The sequence below is a fragment of the Carassius carassius genome, chromosome 14 (assembly GCF_963082965.1).
Source record: "Carassius carassius chromosome 14, fCarCar2.1, whole genome shotgun sequence".
Taxonomy (NCBI): domain Eukaryota; kingdom Metazoa; phylum Chordata; class Actinopteri; order Cypriniformes; family Cyprinidae; genus Carassius; species Carassius carassius.
Window position 1 is genome coordinate 6,192,501 of NC_081768.1, and position 13,925 is coordinate 6,206,425.

A 13,925-nucleotide genomic window follows, 5' to 3' on the forward strand; every position below is an offset into this window, starting at 1 on the left:
CCCCAGTTTTCTAATTTGAAAACTACTACTACAAATTTAACATTAATATGTTAATACCTTAAACATGACTTTTTAAAAGTCCGGGCGCCCCTCAAATTTCCTTTTGCCTAATTTGGCCATGAAAAGAAAATAGCTGAAGAGCTCTTTCAATATAAATTAAAATGTATGGTATATATGGGCATTATAGCTCAGCATATCTAATCTACATGTTTAAAGCATATTTACTCTACATGTTAGTCAACAGTTGATCTGTAGTGTTACTGCTCTCAGAGGATTTGGCTGCTATGACTAGATCAATTTTATAAGGACCTAATCAATACAATCTATGCACAGGATCAATATTCCAGATCCAATTGGAGGATCTACAGCAGAAACCTAAAGGTGACTGTGTTTGATCCCTCAGACTGGTGGTGCCATGTAGGCAAACTAAGTGGCTTTAGTTTAGTCAGAAAACTACAATTTTGATTCACTTTTGGTCTGTTCCAAACTTAAGGCTATTATATGGCTATAAAAGTTATTATATGGTTTTAGAAGCTTTGGGAGATAGTACATATGTTGTACACAAAACTGTTCTGACAGTGACTTGAAATCAAGGTTCATTAAGGGTGCTTCAACACTTGGTTCACTTGCCTGGTCCGAACCTGAGTTCGGTTGCTCCCCCCTCCCCCTGCCCCCGCTGGACTGTGTTCATACTATAATATTTGAGTCCGAACCACGGTTCGCTTGCGTCATCAAGCCAGCAGCTGTTTACCCCGTTGCTTGGTAATGACAGCGCAGGATAAGGCGGCAAATGCATAACATTACTCTCTGCACTTTTATGTATTACGTTTTTGAACTGTTTGTTTTGTTTATAAAGCTTCGGTACATAACGGCAGTTGCGTCTGTCTTACAAATGTACTGAAAATGCTCTAAAGAATGTTTAAGGCGAACATAAATGAGATGTACAGCTCTCTGCTTGCAGCGCGTCAGTCCCGCTCATCAGGAAAGTGAGTGAAACACACACACAAACACACATTTTCATCAAATAATTTGTCATTAAAAGCGGTTCACTTCCGCGATTTGTTATGATTGTGATCACATAAGCAGCGAACCATACCAGAGTTAACATGAAGCGTACCCCAGACCACCGTTTTTAAGCGGACTCGGGTACGGTTCGCGGGTGCGCATCTGAGTACGGAAGACAGCGTTCACATCATCCAAACGAACCGAACTCTGACATCAATCGAACCCGAGTGCGCACCAAAAGTGCTAGTGTGAAAGCACCCTAAAATAAACAGCTGCTCAGACATTCTGCAACATGTTTCCTTTTGTGTTTCTCAGAAGAAATATATATTACAGTGAGTAAAGGATTACAGAATTTTCATTTTGGGTGAACTACGTGTTGCAAAACATATTTAAAGCCCAAACACTATTTTTCTCTCTCTTTTAAATGTTTATTTTTTTTGTTTTGTTTCTCACCTTCCATGACATAGACGAGGGAGCCCACATCCCCTTCTTTAATAATACAGCTGTTTTTGTCATAGTCCACTGGATACATACAGTCCACTATCTCCTGGATCTGAGACATCTCCAGATTCTTCATGAAGTCATTGTCCAGAATAGCTGACTTGATCAGTTCTTTTGACCTGTACAGTGCAGGAAAACATTGTTAAATAGGCCCACATCATTTAATTAACAAAGATAATAATGACTATGCCTGAAATAGAAACGTGCTGCTAACTGCTCAGAATACACTAATTACAACTATTTAAAAACTTGTTTGTGAAACAAAATGCATTATGCAAATATAAACATTTCAAACAGTATCATAGTACAATATGAACTCATGACCTCATTATGATTATGTTTGAATTTAATTCCATGAGTGTTGTCCACTTATCATTTTTAATCTTATCTTTTGGCAATTCAATCAAACTATGAGTAGAAAAAATAGTAAAAATAACAGCTGATACTATTAATATTGGTATGCATGGCTGGCAGTTTCATTCCAAACAAAAAGTTGGAAGGTAATGCAAACACATTGCATTGTGGGATTGAGGATCCAATGCACTGTACTTTGTTGTACACATTTTGGCAAATGTTGTGCAAAATCTGAGTATTACAATTTATACACATTGTCGAAACGGTAAGAACTGCATGACAGTATGGAATTCTAAATAACGCAATGCTTCAGGAATGAATCCACAAGGAATGTGTAAGGAATCTCTTAGTTGGCGGCTTGGCGCTGGATGTCATAGCAAACAAAAATCAGAAGACTAGCTGAAAATGAGGCGTCCATCACAGACATACACAAATACACACATTTCAAGTAATTAAAATTCAATATAACCTCCCACACAGGGACTCGGTAATGAACATTTTCTGAAATGCAACTCATAGCAAAATATTTCCAAAGATAATTCTCTGAAATATTAGATGTTCTCTATTCTTTTTTTAATTATAAAATATCAATAGTTATGAAGAGTGTAAACACTGTGCCTCTAAAAACACTGCTTTGATCGTCAGTCAAAACTCATAACACCATTTTGAAGTGGATCTGTTTGACTGAAAAATGGAGGACAGAATTGTATTTTGAAAACCTGTATTTTAAAACCTGCTTAGAGAGTGATTATGCAATTCAAGTCATTATTTATGCAAATCCATTTAGTTCTTCTAATGACATTTAATTGCTTAAGTGCTGGTGGATGGAAAATGTGGTAGAATATGTTCTTTAAATCTTATTATCACTGTTTATATGACAATTCCGAGCACTCCTCAACAAAAAGCCTATCATCATGACAGCAGCTCCTCTGTTTTTGTGGACCTGGACTTAAGCCTGACTTTTGATTTACTTGCGAAAACCCACAAACGCTCACCTATGAACCACACTGTGTTTACATTCCACAGACATGCTCCACCGTGAGCAAAAACAGACCTTTTTTTTTTTCAAGATGTCAGCAGTACTTCACGTAGAGCTCCCTTCATTTTGCTTACACACACACAGACAGTCTCACCCTGAGGAAAAGTGTACTGACTTAAAGATATAAAAATAGAAACAAATGAGACAACAGTTGACATACATTAAAATAAAATTAAAGAGCAATGAAATAAAAGTGAATACAAATAGAACTTCTCAGTTGATTTGATGTTATTGGAATCTGAATATTTGAGATCATATTGAGATTAGTAGGGTCTTGAGGAGAAATATTTAAGAAGCAAGACGTTTCCGCAAACATCTTAATTTGTTTTCAGCATAAAGAAATAGTTAATCCAGATGAGTTTGTTTCTTCATAGGAACAGGTTTGGAGAAATCACTTGCTCATCATGAATCCTCTGCAGTGAATGGGTGCCGTCAGACTGACAGTTCAAACAGCTGATAAAAACACCACAAAATACACAAATAATCCACAAGACTCCAGTCCATCAATTAACATTGTGTGAAGTGAAAAGATGATTAGAAATAAATCCATCATTAAGCCATTTGAACTTTAAACGGTCACTTCTGGGCAAAATACAAGTTCTATATCCATAATAATACTTTTTCCAGTAAAAAATAACTATTTAATATCGAACAACGGTGAGATATGTTTTGGATATTAATATTGCTTATTTCTCCCCTGATTCAGACTTATTTTCACTGGAGAAAGCAATATTATGGAGATATGACTCATATTTTAATTAGAAACAATGATTTCAACTTAAAAATACCTTAATAATGGATATTTCTTACAAACACACAGCTTTCCTCTTTATAAGACACAAACTGATGGACTGGAGTGAGGTGAATTACATGTGGATTATTGTGATGCTTTTATCAGCTGTTTGGATTCTCATTCTAATGGCACCCATTCACTGCAGGTGATCCACTGATCCAAACCTGTTCCAATGAAGAAACAAACTCATCTGCATCTTGGATGGCCTAGGGGTGAGTACATTAAAATTTTGGGGTTAACTATTCCTTTATATTGAAAACAAATTAAGATGTTTGCTGACGTTTGATTTAATGCTACATTTCTCCAAATCTATTTCTTTATTCCCAACAATGTTTAGGAGAAACATCTCGGATCTAAAGCTAAGCTAGCACAGTTTATTTAAATGCAAATGCCTTATAATAAGTACACACTCAAATCCAGCTGCAAATAAACAGCAGCTTCATCACTTATGTGATGCAACTGAGAATGTAAGTCAGCAGGGATAAAAACAACTGCTGAATTTAGTCGGTGCATTTACATGACGTTTGAATTAACAAGACATTTAAATTGACATACTTTTTTCTATTTTTTAGCTATCAAAACATAAACCAACATGCACACAATAAATAAGCCACCTGAAGGTCCATAAAGGTGTTTACATGCAGAGCAAAATCAGAGTAATCTCTACAAGACTTGTGTGGTATTTTCGTATGGCAGTCTGAATTCTAGAGGACATTGGCTCTCTGGGGAAACAGTCAGGGGAGATGTTTTACATCCAGTAAAAGCACAGAGATCACTGGCCTCATTTACAGCAGACAAACTCCGGATCATCCTATAACCAGTCTGTTTGACTTAGAATTTTACTCACTGCCTTTTTCAGGAGGACATTCACATCACACAGGTCGACAGACTGTCTCCCTTAAAAGGACAAAGTATGCTACGGCTTAAAGCAGAGTAAATTGGAGAAAGCTGTGGACATGGAGCCACAATGGCTGAATGTCTGCAAGTAAGTTTCTTATTAGTAGGAATTTTGTTTGTCTTACAACATTTTTCTTCAAGGCAATATAATTTTAAATACTTGAATTTTGCAACATTGTTTTTAAACTAAAATGTATCAACATTGACTTAATCTGAATAATACCACTTTTGTCTTCTGTAGAGCTGCTTATAGCTGAACTAAACTTGTTTCATAATTAAAGAAGTTTAAAGTTGTTGAACTGAACTATAAACACTCGATCATAATAATGGCGCTACTTTTTTATTAGAGTGGCTTGACAGTTCTGTACATTTTCTGTGCGTAGCTAAAACAGGGTGAAAAGTCTCACTGCATAGGCTATAGCAGCTCATATTGCACATGATAGTGCATAATAACCTGAGACAAATGAATGACCAAGTTGATTTATTTCTATAGATTTAGGCTTACTCTGAAGCCAAAAATAATCATTCCCTTATTTTTTGTATGAAAACTGCATTGCAGATATAAAAATGGTGATACTTATGTCTGGAAGTGCATTGTTGTGGTTGCTTTTAGCCATATTTTGATTCTGGAATAGAATAGAATCTATATTTAAACCTGCACAACTGAAAAAATAGTTTCTTTTGTACAAAATTGCCATAGAACAGCCATGAACTTAATACAGGGAAGGTCAACCTGAATCAGTCCACTCTGCAGCCATATTGACATTTTCTATAATGTAATAGGTAATACAAGTACTAAAACGAGAATTAAATCCATTAAAATAGGTTCTGGTTACTGTTTATAATAAAAATATTAGATGGAAAAGCTCAATTTAAATGTTGCTTTGGCAACTAACTGAAAAAAAGTTAAAATTGAAAAACTAAAATTACTTAAAACTGAAATTTTTAAAAATGTTTAAAGCTCTTTTAATTTTGTGTATTTGGTGTAATGCAATGTGTTTATGTGGTTTCAGGTTTAAAAAACACATCATTTTCCACATACTGTACATTATTGTTTCTCCTCTATGCCCCGCCTTTCTGAAATGCGCTGATTTTTACAAAGCTCATCGTTCTGAAAAGCGAGGTGTGCTCTGATTGGCCAGCTATCGAGTGCGTTGTGATAGGTTGAATACCTCAAGCAAGATGGAAATGTTACGCCCCTTAACATACTGTGGTGCGGTGTGTCCCAGCGCAACAAGACAAAAAAAAATATTTCAAACAAAGTCATTTGTTGCATCTAGTGGGGACATAATTACTGATTATAATAACTTATACTGTCTTTTTACGCATTGCATTGCGAATTGTGGAACATAAACATAAAACCATGTCTGCATTTGTGATCAGAGAAACGACAAACAACAAGCGCTACTCTACATTGCTAAATCATCAGTGGCAAATCTTTATATATGAAAACGTACTTACAGACTGAGAGACAGAAGCGCCAGACTGTCCTTGCAAAGAAACAGATACCGGCATTGTACGCTACTCTCACAGGAAACAGTCCTTGTCCTTCGCAAAATGCGCTGTACACATCTGAATATTTGGGTTGAACTGTTTTGGAACAGTGTTGTAAATACAACTTATCCACATGTGTATGAGTGTGTGTGTGTGTGGGGGGGGGGGGTTAGAATGAGCCATTTTAGATAGGTGTGACTAACTCTTAACTTTTATAAAGAATATCTCTTTGGATTTGAGACTTTAGTCTTTGCAACTTTACAGATCTTCTTTATGCGCCAAAAGAGCTTGTAACACTCCAAAGAGAAAGAAAAAATTTGAATGGCATCATATGACCCCTTTAAGTGTAACAAGTGCTACTGCAAAGGTAACTGCAAAAAAGAATCAGAAACAGGAAACAAGATGCAATTATGAGACAGAAACATGGTGAGTGACATTCAAATGGCTCTACTGAAAGAAAAAAAGGGGTAAATCACTCACTATTACATTTTTTTTTTCGCAAAAGCACAGTACTTGCCTTTACTTCGAAGAAAAATAAAAGCAACAGAACAGTGGATACATTAATGCATCAGCAAAGAAAGACACTCAGAATAAAGATAAATGGATTTTCATCCAAAAATAACATTCATCTCCCTGACCACACACAAAGATACAGAATCCTCTTCCAACACATAATGAGCTTTCAAAGAGTAAACCAATATTGATGCCAGTTTGATCCCATCTGGCAGCCCAACACGGAAGCCTTTTTCATTCAAATCTTTATACTCATTCCTTAAAGTGCTGACCAGCTCAAGATGCAAGCAGAATAGAAGAAAAGACTCTGCTGCGACAGGGTTCAGAGGGTTGTCCTGTACAAAACAAGGTTACGTTGTAAATTAGTACAGTGTTGAGCTTTTAAATGTCAGATACACAGCAGATGGGGGAGGCCATGCTGGTCTGAAACAGTGAGGTTCCTCTGCTGCCAAACCACTAGATGCTAATTAATTAAGGGTATGTGTGTTCATGACAGCAGGCTGAAACAAAAAAAATCCTTCACTTCCAGGGGAACTGTGTAGTCTGATCAGATCCTCTGGTCTTGACAGTGTGTGCATAATAACAGCTGAACATGTAAATAGCTTTTGTGATCCACCTGCTGCACAATATCATGCTGCTTTGATAAGCAAATTACCAGTCCGTTAAACAAAGCAGTTATTATAGTATTTGGGTATTTCCTACGTCACTGCTCCTATAACTGCCCAGTACAGATATATTATTCCTGGTTCAGATCTTTCCTTGTGGAAAATCAAACTTTCTTGGAGCGTCATCAATGAGATGCTCGTGCAAATGTCAATGAATGGCATTTGGAACAGAGCATAATGGGTTTGTGTCTGAGTTTTCAGGTTTACAGCAGACATCATAATGATTTCAATTGTGCAACCTGCACAGCCCATGATATTGCTGTCCCTTTCAAGAAAGTTACTATGGTAACCATTGCCAGAATGCCAGTCAGGATGAAAAAATTGTGTAAAAATAACATATTTACAAGTTAGTATTTTAGCAAAACCTAAGGTGATTGAATTCAGTAAAGTTTAAAGTTTGCACTCTGCTCTTGTCTACAATATTTATGCAAAAAGCAGTGTGTCAAATCAGTATACAGTGTCCAAATACACAGTATGACACGCTAGGCAAATATTTGGTGTACGGAGGCATCTTCTGAAGTGAAGCTTCTTGTCTCCTTGTAGGGATCTATCCATGTTACAGGGTTTTAGTTAACTTTGGGTTCTGTGGGAATGGTTCTTGTCAGATTCAAAATAAATACATGCATATAAAAAAATAAGATAAAAAAAGGTAAATGTGGGCTGGGCGGCTTTTATTTAAGTGCAAGAAAGTTTCTCATCGAGTGTTGCTTTTATTATAGGTAATTTAGATGTATGTATAGAGCTTTATGTGGTGTTTAATAACTTTAATTCCTCAAATAACACATTGAACGTTTTAAACGTTTCTATTCTAGACTAAAAGTACCTCCAAAGGTTGTATTTGATGATTTCATTGACGTATTCGATGGTTTAAATGTAGCATTTGATTACTTTTATGTAGTAGGCTATTTAATGATTTTGAGGTTGTATTGTATCGAGTTGACCTACTTGGCACTCTTGGGGACGCTGGGCAGGGTCACGTGACTCAGATGCTGGACGTTGGCGGGTTCGGCGCTGATCGCCTGGCGTTTGGTGCGCTGATGCTCTTGCAGCTCCGAGCGGCTCTGGACCTGTTGGGTCGCCGGGCGGATCACGGAGCGGTACTTATCCAGTTCGTTCTGCAGTTTTTGAATGAGTTCGTCTTTCTGGTCCAGTTCGAGCTCCAGTTCGTCAATGAGCGCGTCTCTCTGTCTCAGCTCTTCGATTTTCTCCTGAAGCGCGTACTGGAGGTCGCGTAAAGTCCCCATCATCACCCCTTCCGAGTCGAATAAAACCTCCCAGACCTGCACTTTGAGCAAGTTTACTTAGAGAAGAAACACCGTGCACTAAACCAGCTTCTATTCTAGACTAAAAGGACCTACAAAACGAGGAGAACCTGTGGAGAGGGGAAAAGTCTCGCAGTGTATACGTGTAAAAAAAGAAAAAGGAAAGAGGCAGCGCTCAATCCCACAGAGCGGCTGGAATATACACAGCTCTGACAGGAGCGCATCCGTGTGAGGGCGCGTCGCTCGTGGGCAGTGACGTGATGAATGAGTGGAGCTCGCTCGCGCGCCTCACAGAAGAGCGCGGTATTCCTGGACAGTCAGTATATAGAGGTTCAGCTCTGCACATATAACTGTTAAACTTTTGAGACAAACACTTAACAGTTATCCAGAACTATGTAAAATACCCAGTTTTCTAGCAGTGGCGTTACATGTTGGTTTAAAACACCTACAGATAAATTATTTAAAAAATATATGTTCCTTGTTTTATTGTTGTGATTATTTTTATTATTATTTTACTTCCTTTTATGTAAAGCACTTTGAATTACGTTTGTGTATGAAGTGTGCTATAAATAAACCTGCCTTGCCTTACAGCAGTTAAAAGCTGAATTATCCTTAAACCTGGAGATATGAAGTCATGGAAGTCAAATAAATTCCAAACTAAAATTCCAAACCAAATCCTAAAATTCCATTTTTTATTTGTACTGCAACTGTTGGTTAAACAAACTAACATACTACCAAACATTAATGCAAAAGTCAACTAAATTGAAGGCATAAAGGCTTTTCTGACCAAGATGTAGCACATGCTTATATATATATATATATATATATATATATATATATATATATATATATATAGTCATTTATGGTATAAATTAACATTTTTGTTGGCCAAAGAATAATTTTAAATTGTTGAAGAACCCTAGTTTTACTGTTAACAAAAAGGTTTTCTGGTTTTCATTAGGACAACTTAACCTAAATAATGTGACTTCATTGTGATATTTAAACGAACTGCATTCCTAAAAAGGTCATTTATTAGTATAACGTAGAAACTGTAACATCCATGAAATCTTTGGACAACAGATGGAAAAAGGTTTTTACATGAATACAATTTTATTCAAAAGTGGTTAGCTTAAGAACTGTACACAGCTTCTTTAAAGAACCCAAAATGGTTTTTAAAAAAAAGCATGTTTGAAGCATGTTTTTATTTTATCAGTGGGCAGTAATGAATGGAATCGATCAATTGCCAAGACTTGAATATTAGACACCTCTAATATTCACTGACTGCTTAAATATGACTTACCTCCACTGTGGAGAACTAATAGAGACGCATCATGCAAGATTTTGTTTTTAAATTTATGAAAGAACATAAGGCGCCCTCTGGTGTCAGACTATGAAAGACACAGGAATAATGCAATTATGTTAGGGCTTCTATAGTGACTAGCAGGACAAATGTATCTGTTAAACTTAACAGCCCTGCCTAAGAACAATGATATCTGTGCATGGACGCTCTATCTATTCTTTATATAGCCTATAAACTGAGTGATAATACTCTCTCAAAAACAGAAGACTACCTACACACACCATTGGGAATCTAACTCTGCTCTGAATGAATTTTTTGAGCCTGCAATGTTCTCTTTGTCAGCTTTAGCTGAATAATAAATTAAAAACTAGTGTAGACAGAACTTAAAGAAAAGCAGTGACAGTATGAGTAGGCAAGCATGAGAGAAACAAACCCTAATCTGAAACTGAAATGGCTTGTGAAAGATCTCAAAGGCCCACAACAGCACCCAGATGTCTATGTCATTCTTTGGATAGTTATAAAAGACAAAAATAACACATAAAGAACAATTCATCCAAACAATGCCTCAAAATAAAAACGAGGAATGCAAGATTATTTCTTCTTTCTGCTGTTCATTTCCATCACTTTCTCGCTGTCACTGTCATTGAAAGGACCTCTCCCAGAAAAACAGGCTTTAAATTTCACCTCTATAAACTCTTCCTGCAGGGTTCTTCCTCTGTGGATCGGTAGAAAGTGGATCTGTTGTAACATGACTAGTGTGGCTGCTCTTTTGCCATTTTATCTCTTTGGGACCCCTACAAGTGCACCAGTTCTTTTTTTAGATGACAACAAGATCTCACTTTCAACGATAATTCCAGCACAAATCTTGAGAAGACAAAATTTTGACTATTCCTTAATTAAGTAACACCGTTCACTGGGAATTCTCCTCTGAAAATACATGTTAAGCTTAATTTAAATCAAAGGAAGTATCGTTAACTTGTGCTTTGGATTATAAATTGTGAAATAGTATTTCTCCATCACTAATACGGTGCTAAAAGTAGGATTCTCATTGTAATTATTGTCATTAGTGGAAAAACCGAGAGTCAGATGATGCATCATAAGGCAAAGTTTGTTTATCAGCATGGTCTCAGCGCTCATTAAGCTACAAATAGCTTTTATCCCTCTGCTTCTTCTATAATGAAATCATTACAGTAGGAGTCATTAGGCCAGCACATCTGTCTTCATACTAACTTCACACCAACACAAATACATAATTGCACATGCTATGTGCTCCAAGGGTAAGCATTCCTAAAAACACAATTATGAAGACTATTAGGATCTTTTGGTTATTAGTGATGTGATGGCCCTTAAGTGATGGAGGAAAACAACAACAAAAGAGATTCTGCCCTCTTGTGGGCAATGCTGCATGCAAATCAAATGTGAGGTGATGCTAATATATTTCCCACAGAGTCTTGAGATTCAGCCCAAACACAATTTGTAACTCGACAAAGCATGGATTTCTGTACATACTGTGATGGCATTTGATTAATGCAAATGCACTGACTGAATACTAAGCTGTAAATACAGATGCATTCAAGAAATTATATACAGTGCCTTCCGTAAGTATCAGAACAGGAAAGACAAAGTTGCTTTCTCTGCTGTGGAGTCAAGACATTTGCAAATATGATTAAAAGATGAATATGTGACAAAACTACAGAATGTCACATTTTATTATTAGGTCTTTCAACACATAAATGTTTTAACAAATAAAAAGGACAGTACTTTTAGAGTTCATCCCACTATTTGTTGTGAGCATAAGTATTGGAACAGTTGAATTTAAGGCAGATGTAAAAGATTAAAAGCTAATATTTAGTTGGAGATCCCTTGCATGCAATCAGAGCAGTGAGTCTGCAACCCACAGTCATCACCAGACTCTTGGTCTTATGCTTATGCTCCAGCCTTTAATGCAGCCAATTCCAACTGTTGCTGTTTTGGGGAATTTCTGTTTTTAGTCTCCTCTTCAGCTGGTGAAATTAATGTTCAATCGGATTTATATCTGGAGATTGATTTGGGCGATCTAAGACTTCTTTGCCCTGATAAAGTCCTTGACTGAAAAGGCAGGGTGTTTTGGATCATTGTCCTGATCCAACATGAAGTGCTTTCTAATGAGTTTGGTGGCATTTTCTTGAATATTGGCAGCCAAGACGCTTTTGTAACCTTCCAAATTCATTCTGCTACTGCCATCATACATTAAGTCATCATTAAAATGAAGAAGTCCTGTTCTAGAGACAGCCATGGATGCCCATGCCATGACACAACCTCCACTAAGCTTTACAGATGAGCTTGTATGGTTAGGATCATTTGCTGTTCCCTTTTTTCTCCACACTTTTACTTTCCAATCACTTAGATAACGGTTATATAATAACTCAGTTCCAAAAGAAGAATCTTGCCTTTCTATTTTTTGGTGCTGATCAGAGGTTTGCATCTTGCTGTGTAGCTTCTTTAATTCTGTGTCAAATTCTCCTGCGGACTGTAGATTGACAGAGCATCACCCCAGCTTTCTGGAGGTTGTTGCTGATTTTTCAGACATGTATTTTAGGGTTAATTTTCACAGCTTTTATGATTTGTCTGTGATCAATTACTGTTGTTTTTCTCAGCCGTTCAGGTCGTTGTTGGTTGCTGTTGTCACCGTTTCCAAACTCTTGATTTCTCCATGCCCTTTGTTTTTCCTATAGTTCTAATTGACTTCCTCTTTTCTTTTAGCATCCAAATTGCTTGCTTCTCTTTCAGAGTCGGCTTCCTCATCTTCATCCTGGTTTGTGTGTCATCATTGAATGCAAGAATGCAGAAGTAATGGATATAACTGATAAGACACAAACCCCGTTTTTAATATCTGAAGAATTAATGCAACAGGACACAGCTGAACACTTAGAAAGACCTGTGAGACAACTGTTCCAATACTTATGCTCACAACACACAGGGAGATGAAACTCGAAAAGTGCTGATCTTCTTAGCTGGTAAAACATCTTTGGTGAATTACCCAATAATAAAATGTGACACTTCATATTTACAGATTTCTTAACTCCACAGCAAACAGAACAATTTTGTCTTTACTGTTCCAATACTTACGGAGGGCACTGTATACATATATTTTTCAAAATAACAACTGAAACCCCAAAAGCAATAAGCGAAGTACAATTCTGACTTAGATTTTGCTACCCAGAGTGTTCAGTCAGACCTTCTACAAAGATGCTCAGAGAATCGGATGGATAGGGCTGATGGGAGGGGAAGCATATGGTCAAACAAAGCACTTTCTAATGGCGTATCAAATATCCTGAGACAGGCTCTTGGGCGCTACACGTTTAAATCCTAAAAGCCGATAATGCACGGAGCTTCCTGTGCTCGGAGCCCTCTGGGAGCTGATGATGATGATGATGGTTTAGATCAATGATACACTCTATCTCCCCCACCTCCTCCTTTCTCTCTGAAGCTTCACAAAGATGCTCTGTCATCGTGAGAGTTTCTTCATTCATGTCCTCAATCCTCAATCTCAAATAAACTTAATGAAGATGGAACCAAATCAAATAATGCCAAACGAAGTGTCAAACTAATTAAAAGTCCTCAAGACTTGTGCAAAACCATTCATCAGTTGCGAATGTTAAAATCTCACCTGTCAGATTTGGCAACTCTCCCAAGGCTTTGGTTTGATAAATCCTGGTGCGTTTGCGGTTCGGCTGATATTCCCTGCGCGCGGTGCGTCCGGGGTCCGATCTGCGCGCTCGGTAAAACGGACTGACATTTGTGCAGCTTTCTCTTCAGCTCGCCGATTTCGTCTTCTCGCTCCAACAAACGTTTTTCTAAATCTCGTATCCTCTCCTCCTTCAGAATTAAAATCTTGGCAAAGTCTTCCTTTAGGTCGCTCATTCTGAGGTAGTAAAAAAAAAAACTTTAATCCCCTTAAAATCAACCAGGCGCGCTCTCAAACTGTATCACGCGCCCAGACGAGCTCTGGTTGTGAAGCTCCAGTGTAAAACAGCTGATCTATTCACGTGTTTACAGTCGGAAACGGGAGTCGCTGTCGGTCACTTCTGTCCTAATCATCCCCGTGCAAAAATACACACCA

The 13,925-nt window shown here is 37.3% G+C and overlaps 1 protein-coding gene across 2 annotated transcripts in view; it reads right to left on the minus strand.

Annotated features, from left to right (window-relative positions):
- prkg1a (protein kinase cGMP-dependent 1a) overlaps window positions 1-13,925 on the minus strand; it is a 57,894-nt gene extending 43,969 nt beyond the window's left edge. Inside the window, exons 1-2 of one of the 2 annotated variants that reach the window (XM_059565827.1) lie at window positions 13,473-13,925; window positions 1,459-1,625 (exon numbers count right to left, since the gene is read on the minus strand). In XM_059565827.1, coding sequence (XP_059421810.1) covers window positions 1,459-1,625; window positions 13,473-13,726 — 421 coding nt within the window. In that variant the 5' untranslated portion in view covers window positions 13,727-13,925. Of the gene's footprint in view, window positions 1-1,458; window positions 1,626-8,206; window positions 8,815-13,472 lie in introns of those variants that run through there. The other variant, XM_059565826.1, reaches the window with a different exon arrangement.